Genomic DNA, 26,995 nt, shown 5'->3' with positions numbered 1-26,995 from the left:
TGTTCCGAGCTTCTGCATGCCCTATGGGCACACAATCGGCACATATAACAACTTCCCACCATCGTTATTGTCGACACCAACAATATAAAAAATATCAAGTGGTAAACTTCCTGTTCAGTCCTAGTTATTTCCATTGCTTCACATTTATTATTTTCACACAACTTGTCTGATCTGAAGCTTAATAGTTCATGATTGTGATTGGTGAGTTTAATGGTTGATGATTGTGATTGGTAAGTCTTGTTGACACAATTCACTGGTTGCTACTTTGTTTGTGCTTGTAAAAATCTAAATCATGATGAGGAACATAACAGTGATTTGTTAGACATCTATCTTCCATTTCATGGTCATCGGATAAGTAAAACAAAGGATCTAACACACTATGAATAGCATTCTTGAGACCTCTTTTTTTAAAAAAAATACTAGATCACATTATCTTTAATTGGCCAAGTTAAGGAGAAGTATTACTCTTTTAAATCAGGATATTGCTACCAGTTCACCTTTTGATTGTCTCACCCTAGAGATATTTACATTTGGTCAACATGACAAATCTTGTCTAATTATTTTGTGAACTCGTAGTTGGTCACATTTACACCTATAAATTTAGGGTTATTTGGATAAATGCCACTCCAGTTCATGCGATTTTTGAAAAATGCCACTTCAACTTCCAAACTTCAAAAAATGCCACTCCAATTCTTTCGTAGTTCTATAGATGCCACTCGGGCCATTTGAGCTTGTTTCTAATAAAAAACGTGTCATGTATTCCTCCCGTATTTTGTCCACGACAAAATTACCCCTGGCCCCACATCATCCAGCCCGCAGAAGCCCTTCTTCCTCTTCCCATTCTTCTCGCCACAGCAGACAAGGAGTCGTCGGATGGACGCCGGCCGCTGTAGCTCTTCCCTCCGGTGCCCCCAGCTCCGCCGCCGCTGATTTGTAGACCTACCGCCCACTTCTCTCCCCCTTCCACCCTGAAGCAGCACCACTCACAGTCGATGGGCCCTGCAGCTGCCGCCCCTTCTCTCCCCTGTTCCTCCCAACAGCAGTGGCGCTCGCATTCTCTGGCTCCCCAGCAGCACCACTGTAACAGCATGGCTCGGAGAGACGTAGCTGGATGGAGCTCCTCGTCACTTACTTCTGCAAGGGTGGCATCAGTGGCTTTTGTGGTCTTCTGATGTTTGAAATTCAGCAAAGTGTTTGTGTGAAATTGATGTGCTGTAAACTCTTTGAGTTGATGTGTCAAATTCCGCAAAGAAAAGCTGAGATTTTGTGTGTCAATGTGTAAAATTCAGCAAAGAAATGGAGGAGATTTTGTTGTAAACAGCTACGGTAGGCAGACTGAAAACATTGTAGCTTTAGGTGTACATGTGCGTTGGTAGTAACTAGTATGTGTGTGAAGTAGAACATGTACTAATCCATCGTGGTGTGTATGTATGGGTTAGTAGTGAAGAATCAATCAAGCTGCCTGCTATGAGTCTAGCTTGTTCCTGTGACGCCCCAAAACCGGTACCGTGAGGATCCCAGCGAATCCGCCGAAATCCGCACGATATCGATTTTAGGAGACGCACCACCAAGCGCCTCGTACACGCCGAAGCATGCACGCGATGCGGGTGGAATCAATCACGAGCGGTAACATTACAACAGGATTACAATAGAGCCCACAAGAAACAGATATATTACAACAACAACTCCAACGAGTCAAGATACAAATAGATACATACAAAGATCCAAATCATACAGAAGATCAAAAACGTCCGAGTACGGACAAGATACAAATTGGACTAAGAGTCCTGAAGATAAACGATGGCGTCCATAACCCTGCCCAGGCCAAGCCGGAAGGGTAACCTTGCTAGCGTTGTCTCCATCGAACATATCTTCATACCTGCCCGGTTATATCCCGTAGAAGCAGCAATAAGTACGGGTTCGTACTTAACAAGACTTCAAGACGTATAAGCATTCGTCAACCAGTCGTCCTTTGTACTTAAGGCACGCAGGGGACTTAGAGGACGCAAGAGGAACGTCATAGGCAATATGGTGGGGTTAAGCGGCAGCGCGCAAGCACTAAAAACCTATAGAGACACTCTACAACATTCGTCTAAACAAAGAAGGGAAGAGTGCGCATAAACTAACGAGTTCTATACTCTGCAAACATAACACAACCGATGCGTTCCCCCCTCGCAAGGAAGTACTTACAAGGGCACTCACACGGTTGACAAGTTTTAACCATTTATTATTAGAGTTGTGCTAACTTACTACACAAGTTATTATGATTGAAACAACATGTGTAAGTTGCCTATGGTCGAGTCATACAGCTCCAAGTCGTCCATAACCGCGGACGCGGCTTATCGATAAGATTTTACCCTGCAGGGGTGCCCAAATGTGCCCACACGCACGATCAACCCACTTGCGACAGGTGGATATTACGACTCGCACTCTCCTTCACGACAACAATGTCCAGGAAGCCACCTAACCAAGTTGAACCCGTATCGAAGTCCGGCCGTATCTCCGAAGCGGACTTAGCTATGTGTGTCAACGTGCTAGGTGGTTTAAACACACACCGGGGCGATAAACCACTTCGGCAGAGGCTCCACGACCTATACGTGCATACCGTAAACAAGGGATACAAGGCACCCGGAGGCTTCCCAAAGTAAATAAGTAACATGCTGGCATGCACGCAACAACAAATGGTAAAACATTGCAAACTAGTTGTGGCCCACTGGACAAAGCTGTAGATTCCGGCGAGTGGTCGAGGGAGACCCGAAGCATACCCACGTGTGGTTAGAGCGCTCAGTCTCGGAACAGATAACAGGAACTCGGGTCCTAAGCTTTAAAGAAACACAAGTGAGCCGCCATAAAACGAGCAACTGACCCACCGGTGTCTCCGCTAACAACTATTAACAAGTAACCATGATACCCTCAACAGATATATCCATAAACCGTGTGTCATGTTTCCCAACAGATAACCGATAAGATAGCGGTAACGGTAACGAGATATAACAGCACTAGCATGCACTACGACTCGCAAGGCAGACCCGATAACCAAACAATAGCTGTAGGTGGTTGGTGGAGGCAATATAGGCTGCTTGAGGTAACAAGTGGAAGGGACACGTGACAAGAACGCAACTTACGGATAGCATGAGGGAGAAGGCAAAATAAAATAGGTGAGCGACTTCTGCAGGGGCAGGAGTATAAGGGAAATGCTTGCCTGTTAAAGCTTGCCGAAGAACATCCGGAGAACTTGTCGTATCTCACAACACCACTTCGCGATCCTATCCGGGAAGAAGCAAATGCTGGAACACACAAAGTATGCAAGTTTTACTACTACGGATAAAGAAGATCCAAGCATGATCGACATGATATGCATGTCATGGCAAACATGATACGATGCTACTTATCCAAATTAAGCGGAACCGAAATCCCGACACACAATAGTTAGGTTCGAGTTGTTTTTCTACCGGCAATATTAAATGTTGCTTAGCATGGCATATATATGGCATGGGTGAGCTACTCAATTTAAACGGAGCGGGGAAAACCAAATCGGTGTTCCGAAATACTCCGCATATATGTTAGGTGAACATGCACGACTATCAACGCGCGACATGATGCGAGATGCAAATAGATGAATGGATGGCATATTAATGTTCCTCATATTTTTCCGAACAATTTAGATATATAATTTGCTGTATTTAGATTTATAAAATAAAAGCTTTAAAATAAACAAGATTCACAAGATAAAATAAAAGCTTGCAGGGCCGAGGACCATCCGGCTCCGGAGAACAAATGACAGCGAGTAGTGGATAATTGGACGCAGCGTGGAGTGAACTCCGATTTGGTTCGGATGCTGCGATATTGAATGGTTTGTACTATTGACAGGGATACGTGTGGTTAATTAAACAAAAGATGCCTTGTTTGCTAATTTTTCCGAAACTGAAACAAAAGACAGGTACGAAGCTACAAACAGAGACAGAGAACATGGCCTTTTGCCTTGGAATTGATCGATGGATCAGTTGAAAAAAACAACACGAGGGACCCACTTGGGATAAGCTTCAGATTTTGGCTTGGGATAGTTGCAAAACGCTGTGAATAAACTAGCCAGTCAAACTAGGTAGCTAGCAAGTGGATTGATTCAAGCCTGGAGCAAGCTAGCTCACGGACAGGTGGATGGATGAATAGAAGCCGTGCAAAGTAGTTAAACTAGCTAGCAGGCTGCTCACAAGAATGGTAGGGATGCAGTGTATTCACCGCACTGCTGGCCGTTGTGATGAGGCCTGCAGGTGTTCTAAAAACTGAAACAGGAGACCGTATGCTGAAAATTTGAGAAAGACAGAAAAGAAAAGGATGGGCGTTTGTTTCTCCTGGGAATTCATACTGGGTTATGCTGGCAGGATCGATGGCTAGCAAGTGGAGCTTTTCAGTGATTTTTGTGAGTAATAGAGAGAGAACGAGACAAGGTAAAGTGGCAGCCCGAGTTATCAGAATTTTTAACCGACAAAAACAACATGTGTTAACCGAACCCGATACAACGAAAATAGAAGATGTGCGCCTCCACCGGGGGTTTGATCCTTGAACCGTAGGAATTGGACCAATAGCAGGATCATCCGGTGATATAAAACAAGAACATGCCCAACGTAAACATCTCCAGGCGTGAGGACGGAGAAGATACAGAACGCGCAGCTCGTGTTCCCGGCAGACATGACATCGGCCACGAGCATGACGCCAAATACTGGATGCAAATGAGCGAGATAGCAAGGGAAAAGGTTGTGGCGCTCACCCTGGTTGTTGCTCCAAGACAGAACGACACGGCGACGGCGGAGTCGAGGAAGAGGGCGGACTCGAGAAAGAGGTAGTAGAGGCGAGTGGTGACCATCGGTGTAGAAGAGGACGGTGACGGCGAGGTCCGTGATGTCGTCCGAGGAGCAGCCTCCGCTCCCGACCTTCGGCGTACGGAACAAGAATACCATGGTGGCTCCATCCACGTGCTCGGCGCGGCGAACGGCGGCTCCGAGCGACGACGAGCTTGAGGATTTCCCGGCAATGGTTAACTGAATTTTTGACTGAATTTTCTCTGTATCCTTCCGTGGGAGAGGGAAAACTTAGTGGCGGCACGAGGAGGGGAAGATGGAAGAGGCTAGGGTTTGTGCTGAATTTGGTGGGGAAGGAGGAGGGGAAAGCACAGGAGCAGGTGGGATAAGGCGAAGCACGCTCCTCTCGTGCTCCTGTACAGCGAAGAAAACGAACAGGGGGAGCAGGCTCTCGGTGTCGAACAAATAAGTGGCCGCCGGGCTAGGAAAAGGGTTAGGCTAGGTGGGCTTGGGTGGAGATTAAACGAAGAAACAAGGCAAGATATTGTGGCCCAATTCAGATTAAGAGGAGGCCAAAAGAAGGACGCAGTCTAGCTTAGAAAAGGAATTGCCCATCTAGTTTTTCTTCATCGAATCCGATTCTTGCAAAGGAAGATCAATAGGAGAGTGAAGAAGGAAAAGAGACATAGACGGAATGGGTCGAGCCCTTTTGCAAACATTTTCCAAACTTGAATTTGATTTGAAACCATTTCGCAAACATGTACAAAAAACTTGTATATGGTTTTCCTTGAAAAATAAGAAGAAAGATGGGATGGTTTTACTAAACCATATGAGAGGGAAAATAAAGAAAAATATGCATATAATTTTAGATTGATAAAACATGTGGATGGTATGATGCATGCATGATGATGCAAAAAAAAGAAAAACTACAAGCAATTCTATTAGGGGTACTACCCTGGACCGTTACAATCGACACCACTAACAAGGGATCGCGCCCCGAGATCCCACGTCAACCTATGGGGGAGTTGGTTAAACTATCGGATCTTCAGGCGACGTGTCGATCTCCTCGACGCTACTAACAAGAATTGTTGCTCCATGTAGAACGTTCGACACCACCAACAAGAAGTCGTGGTTCCGCTGTTGATGATACGCTTCCGTCGGGATCCTCCGAAGATCAGACCTAATAGGTGAGGGGCAAAGATCGTCCAACCCACGTCAAACCTAAGACTCAGAGAAACTCGGACAAGAGAGAAGACTCAAAACTCGCATAGATAAGAGGAGAAAGAATATAGGTAAGGAGAAAAATCAGAGCTAATCAGAACTATCCAACGAGTTTTAGAAACTAGTTTGGACTCTCTAAACTCAACGCCCGTTGGCAAGGTTATCCTAAAGGCTGGACTAGTGGGGTACCGTCAACCTGAGGCTCTGATACCAACTTGGTTATATCCCGTAGAAGCAGCAATAAGTACGGGTTCGTACTTAACAAGACTTCAAGACGTATAAGCATTCGTCAACCAGTCGTCCTTTGTACTTGAGGCACGCAGGGGACTTAGAGGACGCAAGAGGAACGTCATAGGCAATATGGTGGGGTTAAGCGGCAGCGCGCAAGCACTAAAAACCTATAGAGACACTCTACAACATTCGTCTAAACAAAGAAGGGAAGAGTGCGCATAAACTAACAGTTCTATACTCTGCAAACATAACACAACCGATGCGTTCCCCCCTCGCAAGGAAGTACTTACAAGGGCACTCACACGGTTGACAAGTTTTAACCATTTATTATTAGAGTTGTGCTAACTTACTACACAAGTTATTATGATTGAAACAACATGTGTAAGTTGCCTATGGTCGAGTCATACAGCTCCAAGTCGTCCATAACCGCGGACGCGGCTTATCGATAAGATTTTACCTCCGCGGGGTGCCCAAATGTGCCCACACGCACGATCAACCCACTTGCGACGAGTGGATATTACGACTCGCACTCTCCTTCACGACAACAATGTCCAGGAAGCCACCTAACCAAGTTGAACCCGTATCGAAGTCCGGCCGTATCTCCGAAGCGGACTTAGCTATGTGTGTCAACGTGCTAGGTGGTTTAAACACACACTGGGGCGATAAACCACTTCGCAGAGGCTCCACGACCTATACGTGCATACCAGAAACAAGGGATACAAGGCACCCAGAGGCTTCCCAAAGTAAATAAGTAACATGCTGGCATGCACGCAACAACAAATGGTAAAACATTGCAAACTAGTTGTGGCCACTGGACAAAGCTGTAGATTCCGGCAGTGGTCGAGGGGAGACCCAGAAGCATACCCACGTGTGGTTAGAGCGCTCAGTCTCGGAACAGATAACAGGAACTCGGGTCCTAAGCTTTAAAGAAACACAAGTGAGCCGCCATAAAACGAGCAACTGACCCACCGGTATCTCCGCTAACAACTATTAACAAGTAACCATGATACCCTCAACAGATATATCCATAAACCATGTGTCATGTTTCCCAACAGATAACCGATAAGATAGCGGTAACGGTAACGAGATATAACAGCACTAGCATGCACTACGACTCGCAAGGCAGACCCGATAACCAAACAATAGCCTGTAGGTGGTTGGTGGAGGCAATATAGGCTGCTTGAGGTAACAAGTGGAAGGGACACGTGACAAGAACGCAACTTACGGATAGCATGAGGGAGAAGGCAAAATAAAATAGGTGAGCGACTTCGCAGGGGCGGGAGTATAAGGGAAATGCTTGCCTCGTTAAAGCTTGTCGAAGAACATCCGGAGAACTTGTCGTATCTCACAACACCACTTCGCGATCCTATCCGGGAAGAAGCAAATGCTCGGAACACACAAAGTATGCAAGTTTTACTACTACGGATAAAGAAGATCCAGCATGATCGACATGATATGCATGACATGGCAACGATGGTCCCATGCACTTATCCAATTTAAGCGGAATCGGAATCCCGACATACAATAGTTAGGTTCGAGTTGTTTTTCTACCGGCAATATTAAATGTTACTTAGCATGGCATAACATGGCAGGGGTGAGCTACTTCAATATTAAACGGAGCGGGGAAAACCAAATCGGTGTTCCGAAATACTCCGCATATATGTTAGGTGAACATGCACGACTATCAACGCGCGACATGATGCGAGATGCAAATAGATGAATGGATGGCATATTAATGTTCCTCATATTTTTCTGAACAATTTAGATATATAATTTGCTGTATTTAGATTTATAAAATAAAAGCTTTAAAATAAACAAGATTCACAAGATAAAATAAAAGCTTGCAGTGGCCGAGGACCATCTGGCTCCGGAGAACAAATGACAAGCAGTAGTGGATAATTGGACGCAGCGTGGAGTGAACTCCGATTTGGTTCAGATGCTGCGATATTGAATGGTTTGTACTATTGACAGGGATACGTGTGGTTAATTAAACAAAAGATGCCTTGTTTGCTAATTTTTCCGAAACCGAAACAAAAGACAGTACGAAGCTACAAACGAGACGAGAGAACATGGCCTTTTGCCTTGGAATTGATCGATGGATCAGTTGAAAAAAACAACACGAGGGACCCACTTGGGATAAGCTTCAGATTTTGGCTTGGGATAGTTGCAAAACGCTGTGAATAAACTAGCCGACCAAACTAGGTAGCTAGCAAGTGGATTGATTCAAGCCCGGAGCAAGCTAGCTCACGAGACAGGTGGATGGATGAATAGAAGCCGTGCAAAGTAGTTAAACTAGCTAGCAGGCTGCTCACAAGAATGGTAGGGATGCAGTGTATTCACCGCACCGCTGGCCGTTGTGATGAGGCCTGCAGGTGTTCTAAAACCGAAACAGGAGACCGTATGCTGAAAATTTGAGAAAGACGAGAAAAGAAAAGGATGGGCGTTTGTTTCTCCCGGGAATTCATACTCGGGTTATGCTTGGCAGGATCGATGGCTAGCAAGTGGAGCTTTTCGAGTGATTTTTGTGAGTAATAGAGAGAGAACGGACAAGGTAAAGTGGCAGCCCGAGTTATCGAATTTTTAACCGACAAAAACAACATGTGTTAACTGAACTCGATACAACGAAAATAGAAGATGTGCGCCTCCATCGGGGGTTTGATCCTTGAACTGTAGGAATTGGACCAATAGCAGGATCATCTCGGTGATATAAAACAAGAACATGCCCAACAGAAACATCTCCAGGGCGTGAGGACGGAGAAGATACGAACGCGCAGCTCGTGTTCCCGGCGGACATGACATCGGCCACGAGCATGACGCCAAATACTGGATGCAAATGAGCGAGATAGCAAGGGAAAAGGTTGTGGCGCTCACCCTGGTTGTTGCTCCAAGACGAACGACACGGCGACGGCGGAGTCGAGGAAGAGGGCGGACTCGAGGAAGAGGTAGTAGAGGCGAGTGGTGACCATCGGTGTAGAAGAGGACGGTGACGGCGAGGTCCGTGATGTCGTCCAGGAGCAGCCTCCGCTCCCGACCTTCAGCGTACGGAACAAGAATACCATGGTGGCTCCATCCACGTGCTCGGCGCGGCGAACGGCGGCTCCGGGCGACGACGAGCTTGAGGATTTCCCGGCAATGGTTAACTGAATTTTTGACTGAATTTTCTCTCGTATCCTTCCGTGGGAGAGGGAAAACTTAGTGGCGGCACGAGGAGGGGAAGATGGAAGAGGCTAGGGTTTGTGCTGAATTTGGTGGGGAAGGAGGAGGGGAAAGCACAGGAGCGAGGTGGGATAAGGCGAAGCACGCTCCTCTCGTGCTCCCGTACGGCGAAGAAAACGAACAGGGAGCGAGCTCTCGGTGTCGAACAAATAAGTGGCCGCTGGGCTAGGAAAAGGGTTAGGCTAGGTGGGCTTGGGTGGAGATTAAACGAAGAAACAAGGCAAGATATTGTGGCCCAATTCAGATTAAGAGGAGGCCAAAAGAAGGACGCAGTCTAGCTTAGAAAAGGAATTGCCCATCTAGTTTTTCTTCATCGAATCTGATTCTTGCAAAGGAAGATCAATAGGAGAGTGAAGAAGGAAAAGAGACATAGACGGAATGGGTCAGGCCCTTTTGCAAACATTTTCCAAACTTGAATTTGATTTGAAACCATTTCGCAAACATGTACAAAAAACTTGTATATGGTTTTCCTTGAAAAATAAGAAGAAAGATGGGATGGTTTTACTAAACCATATGAGAGGGAAAATAAAGAAAAATATGCATATAATTTTAGATTGATAAAACATGTGGATGGTATGATGCATGCATGATGATGCAAAAAAAAGAAAAACTACAAGCAATTCTATTAGGGGTACTACCCTGGACCGTTACAATCGACACCACTAACAAGGGATCGCGCCCCGAGATCCCACGTCAACCTATGGGGGAGTTGGTTAAACTATCGGATCTTCAGGCGACGTGTCGATCTCCTCGACGCCACTAACAAGAATTGTTGCTCCATGTAGAACGTTCGACACCACCAACAAGAAGTCGTGGTTCCGCTGTTGATGATACGCTTCCGTCGGGATCCTCCGAAGATCAGACCTAATAGGTGAGGGGCAAAGATCGTCCAACCCACGTCAAACCTAAGACTCAGAGAAACTCGGACAAGAGAGAAGACTCAAAACTCGCATAGATAAGAGGAGAAAGAATATAGGTAAGGAGAAAAATCAGAGCTAATCAGAACTATCCAACGAGTTTTAGAAACTAGTTTGGACTCTCTAAACTCAACGCCCGTTGGCAAGGTTATCCTAAAGGCTGGACTAGTGGGGTACCGTCAACCTGGAGGCTCGATACCAACTTGGTTATATCCCGTAGAAGCGAGCAATAAGTACGGGTTCGTACTTAACAAGACTTCAAGACGTATAAGCATTCGTCAACCAGTCGTCCTTTGTACTTGAGGCACGCAGGGGACTTAGAGGACGCAAGAGGAACGTCATAGGCAATATGGTGGGGTTAAGCGGCAGCGCGCAAGCACTAAAAACCTATAGAGACACTCTACAACATTCGTCTAAACAAAGAAGGGAAGAGTGCGCATAAACTAACAAGTTCTATACTCTGCAAACATAACACAACCGATGCGTTCCCCCCTCGCAAGGAAGTACTTACAAGGGCACTCACACGGTTGACAAGTTTTAACCATTTATTATTAGAGTTGTGCTAACTTACTACACAAGTTATTATGATTGAAACAACATGTGTAAGTTGCCTATGGTCGAGTCATACAGCTCCAAGTCGTCCATAACCGCGGACGCGGCTTATCGATAAGATTTTACCCGGGTGCCCAAATGTGCCCACACGCACGATCAACCCACTTGCGACAGGTGGATATTACGACTCGCACTCTCCTTCACGACAACAATGTCCAGGAAGCCACCTAACCAAGTTGAACCCGTATCGAAGTCCGGCCGTATCTCCGAAGCGGACTTAGCTATGTGTGTCAACGTGCTAGGTGGTTTAAACACACATCAGGGCGATAAACCACTTCGCAGAGGCTCCACGACCTATACGTGCATACCAGAAACAAGGGATACAAGGCACCCGGAGGCTTCCCAAAGTAAATAAGTAACATGTCGGCATGCACGCAACAACAAATGGTAAAACATTGCAAACTAGTTGTGGCCACTCGGACAAAGCTGTAGATTCCGAGACGGTGGTCGAGGGGAGACCCAGAAGCATACCCACGTGTGGTTAGAGCGCTCAGTCTCGGAACAGATAATAGGAACTCGGGTCCTAAGCTTTAAAGAAACACAAGTGAGCCGCCATAAAACGAGCAACTGACCCACCGGTGTCTCCGCTAACAACTATTAACAAGTAACCATGATACCCTCAACAGATATATCCATAAACCATGTGTCATGTTTCCCAACAGATAACCGATAAGATAGCGGTAACGGTAACGAGATATAACAGCACTAGCATGCACTACGACTCGCAAGGCAGACCCGATAACCAAACAATAGCTGTAGGTGGTTGGTGGAGGCAATATAGGCTGCTTGAGGTAACAAGTGGAAGGGACACGTGACAAGAACGCAACTTACGGATAGCATGAGGGAGAAGGCAAAATAAAATAGGTGAGCGACTTCGCGAGGGCAGGAGTATAAGGGAAATGCTTGCCTGTTAAAGCTTGCCGAAGAACATCCGGAGAACTTGTCGTATCTCACAACACCACTTCGCGATCCTATCCGGGAAGAAGCAAATGCTGGAACACACAAAGTATGCAAGTTTTACTACTACGGATAAAGAAGATCCAGCATGATCGACATGATATGCATGACATGGCAACGATGGTCCGATGCACTTATCCAATTTAAGCGGAATCGGAATCCCGACATACAATAGTTAGGTTCGAGTTGTTTTTCTACCGGCAATATTAAATGTTGCTTAGCATGGCATAACATGGCAGGGGTGAGCTACTTCAATATTAAACGGAGCGGGGAAAACCAAATCGGTGTTCCGAAATACTCCGCATATATGTTAGGTGAACATGCACGACTATCAACGCGCGACATGATGCGAGATGCAAATAGATGAATGGATGGCATATTAATGTTCCTCATATTTTTCTGAACAATTTAGATATATAATTTGCTGTATTTAGATTTATAAAATAAAAGCTTTAAAATAAACAAGATTCACAAGATAAAATAAAAGCTTGCAGGGCCGAGGACCATCTGGCTCCGGAGAACAAATGACAGCAGTAGTGGATAATTGGACGCAGCGTGGAGTGAACTCCGATTTGGTTCAGATGCTGCGATATTGAATGGTTTGTACTATTGACAGGGATACGTGTGGTTAATTAAACAAAAGATGCCTTGTTTGCTAATTTTTCTGAAACTGAAACAAAAGACAGGTACGAAGCTACAAACAGAGACAGAGAACATGGCCTTTTGCCTTGGAATTGATCGATGGATCAGTTGAAAAAAACAACACGAGGGACCCACTTGGGATAAGCTTCAGATTTTGGCTTGGGATAGTTGCAAAACGCTGTGAATAAACTAGCCAGTCAAACTAGGTAGCTAGCAAGTGGATTGATTCAAGCCTGGAGCAAGCTAGCTCACAGACAGGTGGATGGATGAATAGAAGCCGTGCAAAGTAGTTAAACTAGCTAGCAGGCTGCTCACAAGAATGGTAGGGATGCAGTGTATTCACCGCACTGCTGGCCGTTGTGATGAGGCCTGCAGGTGTTCTAAAAACTGAAACAGGAGACCGTATGCTGAAAATTTGAGAAAGACAGAAAAGAAAAGGATGGGCGTTTGTTTCTCCTGGGAATTCATACTGGGTTATGCTGGCAGGATCGATGGCTAGCAAGTGGAGCTTTTCAGTGATTTTTGTGAGTAATAGAGAGAGAACAGACAAGGTAAAGTGGCAGCCCAGTTATCAGAATTTTTAACTGACAAAAACAACATGTGTTAACTGAACCTGATACAACGAAAATAGAAGATGTGCGCCTCCACTGGGGGTTTGATCCTTGAACTGTAGGAATTGGACCAATAGCAGGATCATCTGGTGATATAAAACAAGAACATGCCCAACAGAAACATCTCCGGGCGTGAGGACGGAGAAGATACGAACGCGCAGCTCGTGTTCCCGGCAGACATGACATCGGCCACGAGCATGACGCCAAATACTGGATGCAAATGAGCGAGATAGCAAGGGAAAAGGTTGTGGCGCTCACCCTGGTTGTTGCTCCAAGACAGAACGACACGGCGACGGCGGAGTCGAGGAAGAGGGCGGACTCGAGGAAGAGGTAGTAGAGGCGAGTGGTGACCATCGGTGTAGAAGAGGACGGTGACGGCGAGGTCCGTGATGTCGTCCGGGAGCAGCCTCCGCTCCCGACCTTCAGCGTACGGAACAAGAATACCATGGTGGCTCCATCCACGTGCTCGGCGCGGCGAACGGCGGCTCCGGGCGACGACGAGCTTGAGGATTTCCCGGCAATGGTTAACTGAATTTTTGACTGAATTTTCTCTGTATCCTTCCGTGGGAGAGGGAAAACTTAGTGGCGGCACGAGGAGGGGAAGATGGAAGAGGCTAGGGTTTGTGCTGAATTTGGTGGGGAAGGAGGAGGGAAAGCACGGGAGCAGGTGGGATAAGGCGAAGCACGCTCCTCTCGTGCTCTGTACAGCAAGAAGAAAACGAACGAGGGAGCGAGGCTCTCGGTGTCGAACAAATAAGTGGCCGCTGGGCTAGGAAAAGGGTTAGGCTAGGTGGGCTTGGGTGGAGATTAAACGAAGAAACAAGGCAAGATATTGTGGCCCAATTCAGATTAAGAGGAGGCCAAAAGAAGGACGCAGTCTAGCTTAGAAAAGGAATTGCCCATCTAGTTTTTCTTCATCGAATCTGATTCTTGCAAAGGAAGATCAATAGGAGAGTGAAAAAGGAAAAGAGACATAGACGGAATGGGTCAGGCCCTTTTGCAAACATTTTCCAAACTTGAATTTGATTTGAAACCATTTCGCAAACATGTACAAAAAACTTGTATATGGTTTTCCTTGAAAAATAAGAAGAAAGATGGGATGGTTTTACTAAACCATATGAGAGGGAAAATAAAGATAAATATGCATATAATTTTAGATTGATAAAACATGTGGATGGTATGATGCATGCATGATGATGCAAAAAAAAGAAAAACTACAAGCAATTCTATTAGGGGTACTACCCTGGACCGTTACAGTTCCTACGTGTGTGGTTAGGCCAAAAGTAGCGGCCATCAGCACGCGGCCTCTGGGCCAACACCTTCGGCACCATCAGTGGTCGTCGCTAGCATGGTCACGGGCCCCAACATGAGCACGCGTCGAGGAGTTCGAATTTCAGATGGCTGGGCAAGTTGCAGGGTTGTGGCAGCTGGAGCTGGAGGGCGCCGGAGGGAAGGTTTGCTGCCGTGTCGCCCTTCCTAGGTTCTTGGCGGCTGTGGCGAGAAAACGGGATGAGGAAAGAAGAGGCCGGCCTGGACAATTGTGGGGATAAGGTCATGGATTGTGGGGTTATTTCGTCCCGGACAAAAATATATGGACATGTGACAAAAAAAAATTGACTAAAATCAAACTTTAATGGCTGGAGTGGTATCTATAGACGTAAGCGAGAATTGGAGTGGCATTTTTCAAAGTTTGGAAATTGTAGTGGTATTTTTCGAAATCGCATGAATTGAAGTTGCATTTATCTAATTAACCCATAAATATATCCCATGATATTGGTCTGGAATAAATCTGCATAACTGGCATGGTTGCACTATTGCATCTCCTATATCTGATATGAGCAAAATTGAAGTGGTGAGTTTGATTTTTTTCAAGGGACTATTCCAAAACAAATTCGCTCATTGGACTTGCCATTCATGTAGCAAGAATAGTTTTTGAGCTTGTGCCCAGAAACTGTTTGATTTAGAATCAACTTCTCAAGATCAATTAGAGGCAGTACACCCATGTTTTTAGACAGTTTGTACTTTTCATCTGCCTCCATCTTAGATTTTCAGTGTTTCAAGGCATGCCGCATGCGCCAGATGCAACCAATCATTTTATACTGATGACAGTGGATCGACTGTTCTATTATGAGCCCTAAGGCCCTGAGTTCCCTTCCTCTTCAATGTTAAAAAATATTATACTAGGTAATTTGTGAAGTGCTAGAACAGGAAGTAACCAATTTTCTTTACAACTTTATGTTTTCTTAAGGTTTCATTTATCTATTTTTGCATGCATCCGTCAATGTTTTATGTGTTGTTTTATTTCATCTCAGATTTTCTTACCTTGCTTTTCCTGTAAGCAATGTGAGTGTTAACAAATACCAAGACCTACCTTTTATTGCTGTTTGCTCACAAGCTCTTTATATTTGCATTGTGAAGACGTTTAATTATGAGACATTGTGCAGGTGTTGAAAAGGGGTTGAGGAGTTGCTGGAGCAAGGCCGTGTTGCAATCTCAAGCCCACATTCATCACGGTCAGAATAGTGCTGAGGAAAATGCGGGAGGTCTGGCAGTGTTGAGGATTAGAGATGTTGGTCATGCGTGGTGATGCAACTCTTAACCACTAAGTTGCTGTGTAGTAGGGTGATTGTTGAACTGTTTGGATGTAATATGGCCACCTAGAATATAACCCAGACTTCATATTGTCTGCCTTGATCTGACAATGGTTAATGCTTCTGCCAGATAAGGTAGCGAGAGTATGCACAATCAGCAAGTTGACTAAGACTATTGTCTTTAGATATTGTGGCCGTGCTCTTGTTGTATGCCCGACAATCTCTGTACCTGCTATTGTTAGAGCATCCCTAGCTGGGTTCCCCAAATGGGCCGGCAAGTTAGTTTGGGGAGCGCCGGACAAAAATCACCTTCCAGCCGTGTCCTCCAAACCTCTTGATGTGGGTATTACCCTTCGGGTACCCAACGTTGGTCTATCTCTGGCTCAACAGGTGACTCAAGGTGGGCCACATGTCGGTTGTAGCGGAGAATACATAGGAAGAAGATTGATTTTTGACGAACAAGGTAAGGAGACGTCGATAAAGGAAATGATAGATTAGGTCATGATGTAATCTAGACGAGTTCGGACAGGACTCTCCGGACCCGGCCTCCTATATAAAGGACAGTAGGGGGCTTGCCAAACGACACGTTTACGCAACCAATACATCCTAGTATACATCAACCCTAGAAACCTTGCCTTTCGGTGAGTTCACCACAGCGCAGTCTATCGGCAGCCCCATTGTAACCCTTTTCATCAATAAATCAAGATTATACAAGCATGAGTAAGGGTTTTACCTCATCGAGGGTGAAAGATCGAGATGTCGCCTAGAGGGGGGGTGAATAGGCAATTACAAACTCTTGCGGATTTGTCTTGTATGAATGCGGAATTAAACTATCGTTTAGTTTACAAGCACAAACCCTAAATATGCTAAGCTCAACTAAGTGTAACAATAGCAACTAGAGCTAAGCAAGATAGGCACAAGATATATGTAGCACAAGTGATAGCAAGATATATGTACTTCAAGCACGATGGCTATCACAAGGAAAGAGAGCTCGGGTATAGAAATAACCGAGGCACGCGGAGACGAGGATGTATTCCCGTGTTCCCTTGCTTTGCAACAAGGTACGTCACGTTTGGAGGAGTGGAGGTCCCACGAAGGATTCCCCGCGCCACGAAGGCTCACCCTATTCTCCGAACCACACCCACGAAGGATAATGGCCCCTTCCTTATGGTTAGCTTTTCCTCCGCTCCGGAGATGGCAAGCTCCACAACCACTTCACAAGCTCCACGAAGGAGAAGCCCGGGCCTCTTCACAATCTTCTTGAAGAGATCACCGGAGCACCAATCACCAAGCCAACTAGGAGGTCACCCTCCAAGAGTAACAAGCTCACGGTCTCTCACTCGAACAAATCGTGGTGGAGAGCTCAACACTATGCAATGATGCAAAGCAAGAACACCGGAGGTGTTCAAGTCCTTCACACTCAAATCCCACCAAAGCAACGAATGCTAGGATGAGATTGGAGAGGAAGAACAAGGGGGAAAGTCAACCAAAGACTCCAAGATCTAGATCCCAAGAGATTCCCTCACTTAGAGAAGAAATGGTTTGGTGGAAGTGTAGATCTAGATCTCCTCTCTCAAATCCTCAAATATGAGCAAGAATGGTTGGAGGAATCAAGGGGGAGAGCAAGTTCTTCAAATAGCAACAATGGAGGTGAGAGAATAGGAAGAACTGCTTGCTCAAGGTGGAAGAAAGGGCTATATATAGCTAGGGAGCAAATATAACTGTTGGGGGAAAAACCAGAGAAAGTGACAAGAAAAACGGGCAGAAAAATCGGCCCGGCCCGGCCGCGGCCGGCTGACCGGATCTGTGGCCGGACTAGCCGGTCTGGGATCCGGCCCAGCCGGACCAGCAGCCGGGCGGGAGCAGCCCGCGCAGCAGGCGACGGATAGGCGAGGAGCGCGCGCGGGCACGTGGGCCACGCGGGGCGGAGGCGGCCCAGCTGGGCGCCCGGTCGGGCCGGAGGAGGCGCCGGGCAGGCCGGAGCCGGACCGGGCCCAAGGCCGGTCACAGGCCGGCGGGGGAGCGGCAGGCCGAGGCGGCCCGGTGCGGGATCCGGTCAGGCCGGGGAGGTGGCCGGGCCAGGCCGGCGCGTGGGCCGGTGGCCGCCCGGTCGACCGGGTGGGCCGGCGTGAGGGCCGGCAGGCCGGGCGGCAACCGGGGCCTTCCCCTTTTTTTCTTTTCTTTTTCTTTTTCTTCTTTTATCCTTTCTTTAATAACTATTGCTCCGGAACTCCGATTGACATGAAACCAATTTTGTTGGAAAGATAACGACGAATAGAACCCCAACTCCGGAAATATGGAGACTCCTCTCAGAACATTTTAGATGATTTTAGAGAGGGAGTCTCCCACCGTCAAGAAACGGTGAAGACGTCCAAACTCGAAAACGCAATAGAAGATGCATGCGGATTCCGTTTTCGATGAACTTGGGCTTGTTGTAAAGCTAGCAACAAGCTCAAAAACCTCACACGAGATAAACACCAAGAAGCAATAAGGATATGCAAAGTATGCAAAGGATTGAGCTCCCTAAGACGATGTGATCAAGTTACCCAACCGAAAGCCCCTCTTAATAGTGCGGCTATGTATCCTATAATCCGGTCTCCCATCAACCACCTTGAGACCGGTAAAAGGAAAAACCTAGCAAAGCCATACCTTTGCCTTGCGCATCCCGCTTGATCTTGATGATAGCTCTTCAAGCTCCATACAAGCCGGTATGCCTCAACTTGATCATCGTTGCTTCGTGAAGACTCACAAATGCTCTCCCATACACCATGATGGGAAAGCTCCATAGATGTACATCTTCACATGTCCATTATCACCAATGGACGGCAAGCTTCAAGCATGTTATCCACTTGAGATGCTCATCTTGAACTTGCCCAAATCAACCTTGTATCTTCTCATACTCACTTAAGATAGAGCATGGCGATGATCTTGATGCCAATACACAAGATATACCTTTATCTTCATGGCATCCATACTTGAATCCAACACATGGAGAGCAAGTAGAACCTATGGAATATTCCTTCATATAAACTCAATGAGAACATTAGTCCATAGGGGTTGTCATTAATTACCAAAACCACACATAGGGGCAATGTACCCTTACAGAGGGTCCCGAACCAGGGTAAATCTCGTCTTCTGCTCGTTTGAAATCCGATGTCTCGTGTTAACCTACAGATTCCGTCAACCCTAAGCCCCTCTGGGAATCCTGCTGGTACAAGGCACTTCATCGGTTGTTCCGATCGTGTCGGATGCACCTTCGTCGGCATCACCACCACCATCGACTCCACCATCGCCGATCTCGGGGAACTCGATTCATTTCGGGTCCTTCGAGTTCACTCCTCACGCCGACGTGTCGCGTTCAGCCTTCTCGGGCCTGTGCGGCGGGATGGACATGAGCTGACCTCGTTGCCCATTTGGCCAGCTCCTCGCGGGACCTCGCGGGACGCCGCCAGCGTGGCCTGCAGCTCGGGGTCGTCGTCCTCCTCGGGCTGGGCCTGTGGCGCTTGCGCTGGCGCGGCCCGCGGTGGAGTAGCCGTGGGGGAGGTGCACATCGCCCCACGGCATTGGGACGCCGGCCTCCCAGAACATCTGCGCCACTGCTACAGTGAAGTAGATCTGGTCGCGGATGGGAGCCGGCGGCCCCATGGCGAAATTCGCCGGCGCGGCTCGCCGGCGGCCCCATGGCGAAATTCGCCGGCGCGGCTCGCCGGCTCCTACCGGCCTCGTGGTCGTTGGCGGACGGCTCGAACTCACGCTTCGGAGCCATCGCGGCGCGGAAGGTCGAGGTCGTGCGGCCGGAGTGGAGTGGTGGAGTGGGGACTGGATAGGGACAGTCCCCCTCCCCAGTCCACATTTAATAGGACTGGGGCACCGAAAGTTGGGCCAGACGCGCGGATCAGGTGGACACACGAGGACGTCGCGTGCCATCTACGGCCACACAAACCAGGCCCAGATTCAGGTCGGGTTTGGATTGTTCCGGACACTGCGGCCATCCGCATTTGCGATACGTGGCCGCACATCAGGTCGTGGTTTTGTTCGTTTCAACCTATCCGAAACGCGCTAGCGCGGAATGGGTCGCCGCGTTGGAGATGCGCTGGAAGAGAGGAGTATAGAGTAGATGTGCAGTCCTCCGTTCAGTCATTTGCAGACAGACCCTGGAAATGTCCAAATTGATGCAAGAAGTGCCCTCCTTCTTCCCCCAAATCCTCACACAGTCAGGCTCCTCTCCACCGCGCTAGGGTTTTTGAACCAGGCTAGATTCAGCCATTCAGGCGGCGGCGGGATGGGCGGCGGCGCGGAGGATGAGCGCCAGATACTCGTCCACCGCCGCCATGAGCTGACCTCGCTGCCCATCCCCGACGAGCTCACGCTGGACATCTTGCTCCGCCTGCCCAACCCAGCCGATCTCGTCCGCGCCTCCGCCGCCTGCGTCTCCTTCCGCCGCCTCATCGCCGACCGCTCCTTCCTCCGCCGCTTCCGCAAGCTCCACGCCCCGCCCCTTCTCGGCTTCCTCGAGCAGGACACCAAAGTCTTCCACCCCGTTGCCTCGCCTCACCCCTCCGCGCCGGAAGCCCGCGCCGCCGCCCTCGCCGCCGACTTCTCGTTCTCCTTCCTCCCGGCCCCCTTCGCCGCCGACTTCTCATTCTCCCTCCTCCCCGCCCCCGCCAGGGACTGGCTCGTCCAGGACACCCGCGACGGCCGCGTCCTCCTCGACAGGCCCCGTGAGCACGGCCACGGCATCCTAAACAGATACAAAGTCGTCTTCCCGGAGCTGGTGGTGTGCGACCCCTTGCACCGACGGTACATCCTGCTCCCTCCCATCCCTGCCCACCTAGCCACCACGGTGGAGCGCCCACTCCAGGCAACAAAGCACCGTTACTGCGAGACCTTCCTCGCTCCCCCATCGGCATCGGCTGCGGAAGAAACGACGTCATTCAGCGTGGTCTGGATGGCGCATTGCGCAACTAAGCCGGTCGCCTTTGTCTTCTCTTCCAGCACCGGTCAATGGCGACCCGTTTCGTCACCAAGTTGGGGTGGTTCCATTGCTGACTTGCTATTGTTGACACAGTTGCCTCCCTTCTCCGGGCGCCAGTATGCGTATGGGTGCTTCTATTGGCTCAAACTTTGGGGGGGACAGCTGCTGGAGCTTGACACTCGGAGGATGGAGGTCTCCATTAGTCAACTCCCACGCGAAATCGGATGTTCGCGTGGTGAGGATATAGATATAGCCATTTTGGAGGCAGGGGAAGGCAGGCCCGGGATGTTTGTGCGTTCAGAATTCGCAAATCACCTCGACTATTTTGTTAGGGGGGACAATGGTGGTTGGCAATTTGAGAAGACTGTCTCACTGGATTTTGACTACTTGTTCATCGGTTCAACGGGGAGGCACTTGTTCCTATCTAAGCGCGGAAGCTCATCACTCGATGCAGGCCTTTTATCTCTGGACGTCAAGACATTCCATCTTGAGAGGCTGTTTGTTTCAAACTCTTTCAGCACCTCAGGGCGCAAAATCCGCACATATAGCAACTTCCCACCATCGTTATTGTCAACACCAACAATATAAAAAACTATCAAGCGGTAAACTTTCTGTTCAGTCCTAGTTATTTCCTTTGCTTCACACTTATCATTTTCACAATACTTGCCTGATCTGAAGCTTTATAGTTCATTACTGTGATTGGTAAGTCTTGTTGACATAGTTTACTTCTTGCTAGTACTCTTTATGTGCTTGTAAAAAGCTAAATCGTGCTCAGGAACATAACAATGATTTATTATTTTGTCTGTTCTAGAGTCTGGACATCTAGTTTCCATTTCATGGTCATCAAATAAGTAAAAGAATAGATCTAACACACTATGAGTAGCATTCTTCAGACCTCATTTAATTTTAAAAACACTAGATCAAATTATCTTTAATGGCCCAAGTTAAGGAGAAGAATTACACTTTTAAATCAGGACATTGCTACCACTGCATCTTTCAATTGTCTCACCCTAGAAATATTTACATTTGGTCAACGGAACAAACCTTGTCTACTTATTATTTAAACTAGTAGTTGGCCACATTTACACCTATAAATTTATCCCACGATATTGGTCTGGAATAATTCTGCATAACTGGCATAGTCGCACTATTGCATCTCATATATCTGATATGAGCTAAATTGAAGTGGTGAGCTTGATTTTTTTTTTCAAGGGACTATTCCAAAACAGATTTGTTCATCGGACTTGTGCTCAGAAACTGTTAGATTTGCAATAAACTTTTCAAGATCAATTATAGGCAGTGCACACATTTTCTTTTACAGTGGTTGTACTTTTCATCTGCCTCCATCTTAGATTTTCAGTCTTTCAAGGCATGTGCCAGATGCAACCAATCATTTTATACGGATGACAGTGGATTGATTGTTGCTATTATGACCCCCTGAGTTTCCTTCCTCTTCAATGTTGAAAAATATTATACTAGGTAATTTGTGTAGTGCTAGAACAGGAAGGTACCAATTGTTTTAGAACTTTAAGTTTTCTTAAGGTTCCATTTATCTATGTTTACACGTCTCCGTCCATGTTTTATGTGTGGTTTGATTTAAACCCTAATATTTCATCTCAGATCTTCTTACCGTGCTTTTACTGTAAGCAATGTGAGTGCTTTCAGATATCTGCAATGTGAAGACGTTTAATTATGAGACATCGGGCAGGTGTTGAAAAGGGGGTTGAGGAGTTGCTGGAACAAGGCTGTGCTGCAATGTCAAGACCACATTCACCACGGTCAGAATAGTGCCGAGAATGCTGGAGGTCAGGCAGTGTTGAGGATTAGAGATGTTTGTCATGTGTGGTGATGCAACTCTTAAAAACTAAGTTGGTCCAGTATGGTGATTATTGAATTATTTGGCTGTAATACGGCCACCTAGAAGCTAGATTTTGTCTGCCTTGATCTGACAATGGTTAATGCGTTTGCCAGATAAGGTAGAGAGAGAAAGAGTATTAAGTTTCTGCACAATCATTAGATTAACTAAGACTACTGTCTTTTATATAATGTGGCCGTGGTTTTGCTGTATGCCTGCCAATCTCTACCTGCTGTTTGTGCCATGGAACTTTCCATGCATCTGAATTTCAGAAGAAAGGGCCAAGATGATCTGATAAAAATGACTCGCAGCACTCGTGTGCTCTCTTTGTTTATCAGTACCTATTATCCGGCTTTTGCCTAGCAGGCACATAAAGCAAAGTATATGCTCTTGGCACAGTGAAGTGAATCAGATGGTATGCTGTCAGTGAGCTGAATCACATGGTTACATAGTTACATATTCGAGCTGGGCCACATTAGCCAAAATTTCTACAGCAGGAAGGCACGATTGTGCTCGCAGGTGACGAGCGTTGGGCTGCCGGAAGGCACGTCGGTGCTCATGTGGAAGCGTGCGGGGCTGCCGGGAGGCCCGGCGGCGCTCGTCTGACCTGCCAGTGAGGATGAAGGGGGCGGTGAGGTGACGGTTCAGTGGGGCATCTAGTAGTCATGCGAGGGCGCGCTACCGATGACAAAATAGTGCTGCTTAATCGCCAGGGACAAGATCTGAATTTTGTTCGCTGATAATCTCATGTACATACCCAGAAACACTGAAAAAGGTATCAACCACGAAAGAGAAAAGGAAAACATGCAGTGATCAAACTAACAAAACACACCGGAGCGCAATAGTCTAAATCAAATTCCCGCCGGCATGAAAAGAATATAACCAGAATTTCATATCCACTCCATAAAGCAAGATCCGGGAATTGCCAGCGCGTGGCGCCAGCATCTCTTGGTTGACCACAAATCAGTTGCAAGTCATTGCACCCAAAAACTCTGAGGCGCCTCTCTGAACACCACTACACACTACGACGATCTCTCTTTCTGACGACTCACCATATCCTCGATCTCATGCCTCTCTGAACAATACAGGATCCTGACAGTTCTTCACACCCTAATCAGGGACATTCTCTTGATCTTTTTTTACATGCCTCCGAGATCTCCGTAGAGCATTCGCTCCTCTGACTACTGCTACGATCTTGCTATCCTTGGTTTCCATCCGAGAGGTGAGCCGTCTCCACCTTCAACTGCACAGGTGGTGCAACAGCTCCTGCGCGAGTCGTGATAAATCAAGGTCAGTCAGATAAGAAGTTGCTGCATGCACGCAGAACACAAGCATAGGAAATCGATGGAAACTGAGACGGACCTGCCATGTGGTGCATGGCGTTGGAGACGCGCCGGAGCACGGCGACCTGCGCGCGCAGGTGGACGACGTAGTCCATGGCCTCGCGGAGCAGCGAGACGCCGTCCAGGAGCTCGCCGCCGGGCACCATCCCCCTCAAGATCTTGGTCCGTTTCCTCACCAGCCTCCTCGCGATCATCTCGCTGCTACTCCTCTTCGGTCGACAGCACCTCCTCGCCGTGCTCTTGCACCTCGTGGTCTTCACCTTGGCTGATGCAGGCAACATCCTAGGCCACGACGACGACGTAGGCGGCGATGATGATGATGATGCTAGGAGGGCCTGTGGCCACATGGCTCCGCCGCCGCGGGCGGTAGCCATTGCAGCGTCGGCCGACGACCTGACGGCGCGCTTCCTCTCTTGTAGGCTCATGTCGCCATTTCTGCAAGATTTGAGGCTGACGAGGAAGCTCCTGAGGAAGCCTTGCTTGAAGGACTTGGCCGTAGGTCCTCTCATTGCTCTATTCGTTGGTGTTCGACCAATTCACTCGAGATACTGCTTGGTGTGTGTTTGTGAATTGTGAGTGCATATATATCTGCGAGGAGTGAAGAACACAGGATGGACGGCATGCACATGTGGTGTGAGCTAGCATGCATATTGCAACCATCTGGCCTGTCCTGGCCTGTGGTCCTCTAACTAATACTACTAGCAGGCGTCCTTCACATTGCCCCTTTTTCGTTGCCATGCCAGCCTACTCTGCCGATTTGCTTAGGGTTGCAAAATGGAGTTGTAGTAAAAGATAGTATCAGGGATTTGCAGGACACGTGAACAGCTCACCTGTTTTAAATTGAACATGGATGCATGTGGTTGTTGCTTGAATCGGAGAGTACAAGGTATTCTTGCATCTGATTTCTTCGCATTTTCTTAACACATCGATCCCATGATCGTCTTAAACGAAATGCATGTTATGTGTGCAACATGGCCAGGGTACAGTTATGTGCACTGCAAGTTCTGAATGTCCAAATCCATGTAAACGATTTGGGTGATCAGAGGCTCGATCCTGAGGGGTGGGCCAACAAGAGCCCAAGACCAAGAGAGGCAGGCAAAGGCAAAGACGAACACAGAGCACATGGCGGCACATGCAGCGTCGCCCCCCGAGTTGGCAACCTCGCGATCGAGTTATGAAGCGTAGGTGCGTTGGCATGGCATGCGCATGTCGCCGGCCGGCCTGTCATGGCTTAGCAACCGGTTCAGCGCATGCATGGCCATGTTCTGGGAACATGTAGGCACCAAAAGCGCAGACGGGGCACGCAGGAAACTCACACCGACACCGGAGCAAATCGGGTGATGATACTCGTAACGACATTGGTGAAAATCGGGCAATTCTCTGGTCTTAGCATGCATCGATCGTAACAGAGCTAGGTGGCTTGGCTGGCTAGAGTCTTGAGGCAGAGTGTGCTTTGAGAAAAAGCAAGGGAGGGCCGCCATGGCCAGGCTCACATGGCGGCCACATGGGTTTCCTCCCCAAACTCGGCTGCCGGCACATGACTGACGCGCGCGCGCTCGCTCTCGGTGCCTGATCTCGCGAGCGCTAGCTAGCTGTACATCCTTGGACCTCCACCGTTTCAGGTGTCGCTTCCTTTCTCTCTTCGTCGAGTGACATGCATGATGCATGCATGATCGATCATGGAGCACGCGCGCGCGTACCGCCGTCCCATGTGAGCTTTAAATTTCCCTCCTCTGGTTTCCGTGGGATGGAGATACGGGACGATAGGAGGATGGGGGAGATGCGTGCATCGGTGTCGCATGCGTGATGCATACAGGCAGGCAGATCCTAACAAGAAAGATCTTGGCCAGATCTTTGCGGTAAGTTGCGGCGGGCAATGCATATGCGAGAGCTGAGAGAATTGAGGAACCAGCCTATGTATAATGGGTTGACGTCATATATAATTTCCTTAGGATTGTGTTATGTAGGATTCTTTTAGTTGGAGAAAATATAATGGTTTCATGTCAGTTACAGTTGTTTCGTGAGAAAATTGCACAAACCATCAACTCTTGGGGTCATGGTTGCACAAACCAGTGACTTAATTTTTTTTGTTGCACAAACTAGTGACTTCAGAGACATTTCGTTACAAGAAGCTCTAATTAACAGATCAAGCAATTAAACAACATGCCTTAGAGCACGCAACTCCCAAACGCGTCCGGCTAAAGCATCGGATCGTTCGTTTGGGGGACGCCGCACCTTGGTGCCGCGTTTGAGACACTGGAAAACTCTATAATTTATTCAAATTTGTTACATGCTACAAGGCTTTGAATGAAATTCGACAAAATTTAAATTAAAGCAAACTAATGGCGCCCACGGCTGCTGGAGCGATTGTAATTTTGGAAGACGTTTTAGTCCTAGTCGGCAGGCGGCTTGCTGCGAGGGTCGGCGGGCGCGTCCTTCACCGCGCCATTGGGGCCAGCTTCGCCGTTGTCACGCGTGAGGTCGACGAGCGGCCTGCCGCTCTCGCGGATGGAGAGGGCTATCAGCCTATCACGTCCTCGATGTGCCTGCCCATGCGGTGTGGTTGTTCAGCGACGACATGAACGCCGTGTTGAATCCCGGCGTGCCGTCAGGGTCGTCGCTGCTTGCAATGAGGCGCTGCTGGCGGAGGAGCACCACCAACTCATCATCTTCCTCTTTCACCTCTGGCTTGGGGACAAGGAGAGCGGCACAACCATGGGTAGCCGGCTCGTGGATCGAGATGCCGCCACTCCGATGAGGCCGTCGATGCTGTGCAACTCTTCGTTGCGAGCGTGGCGAAGAAGTCCACCCACCAGCCGTCGTTGTCATTGGTGGCCCAGGTTGGATCCGCACGCTCCTCTGGGCTCAGGCGACGCCGCTGAACCCTTATCTCGTCGAACCACCGGTCAGTCCCCAGCATGGGCGTAGGCGGGATGCCGATCCCGTTGACGGCCATCTTCCTCATGGGCTTCATCACCGATGCACATGACCACACGACTCCAACGAGGACGAGAGTGAGCCTGCC

General features: G+C 48.1%; 2 protein-coding genes and 1 long non-coding RNA gene across 3 annotated transcripts; 2 read left to right on the top strand and 1 right to left on the bottom strand.

Moving 5' to 3' along the window:
- The first annotated feature begins 5 nt into the window (after positions 1-5).
- On the top strand, positions 6-1,273 carry LOC124691799. The gene is made up of 2 exons (XR_006999158.1): positions 6-101; positions 1,041-1,273. It is a non-coding gene; the product is annotated as an uncharacterized LOC124691799 (long non-coding RNA).
- Positions 1,274-19,984: 18,711 nt separating this feature from the next.
- On the top strand, positions 19,985-22,839 carry LOC124691798. Its single transcript, XM_047225070.1, has 2 exons — positions 19,985-21,374; positions 22,481-22,839. Exon 1 carries the CDS (start codon positions 20,080-20,082, stop codon positions 21,358-21,360), a length of 1,281 nt encoding a protein of 426 aa, XP_047081026.1. The 5' UTR covers positions 19,985-20,079; the 3' UTR covers positions 21,361-21,374; positions 22,481-22,839.
- A 986-nt stretch (positions 22,840-23,825) lies between these two features.
- LOC124689789 (transcription factor IBH1-like 1) lies at positions 23,826-24,479 on the bottom strand. The gene is made up of 2 exons (XM_047223260.1): positions 23,990-24,479; positions 23,826-23,893 (listed from the first exon to the last, which is right to left on the bottom strand). Exons 1-2 carry the CDS (start codon positions 24,477-24,479, stop codon positions 23,826-23,828), a joined length of 558 nt encoding a protein of 185 aa, XP_047079216.1.
- Between the last annotated feature and the right edge of the window lie 2,516 nt (positions 24,480-26,995).

Source organism: Lolium rigidum, chromosome 2 (assembly GCF_022539505.1).
Source record: "Lolium rigidum isolate FL_2022 chromosome 2, APGP_CSIRO_Lrig_0.1, whole genome shotgun sequence".
Classification (NCBI taxonomy): domain Eukaryota; kingdom Viridiplantae; phylum Streptophyta; class Magnoliopsida; order Poales; family Poaceae; genus Lolium; species Lolium rigidum.
This window is presented reverse-complemented; position numbering and strand designations above follow the sequence as displayed.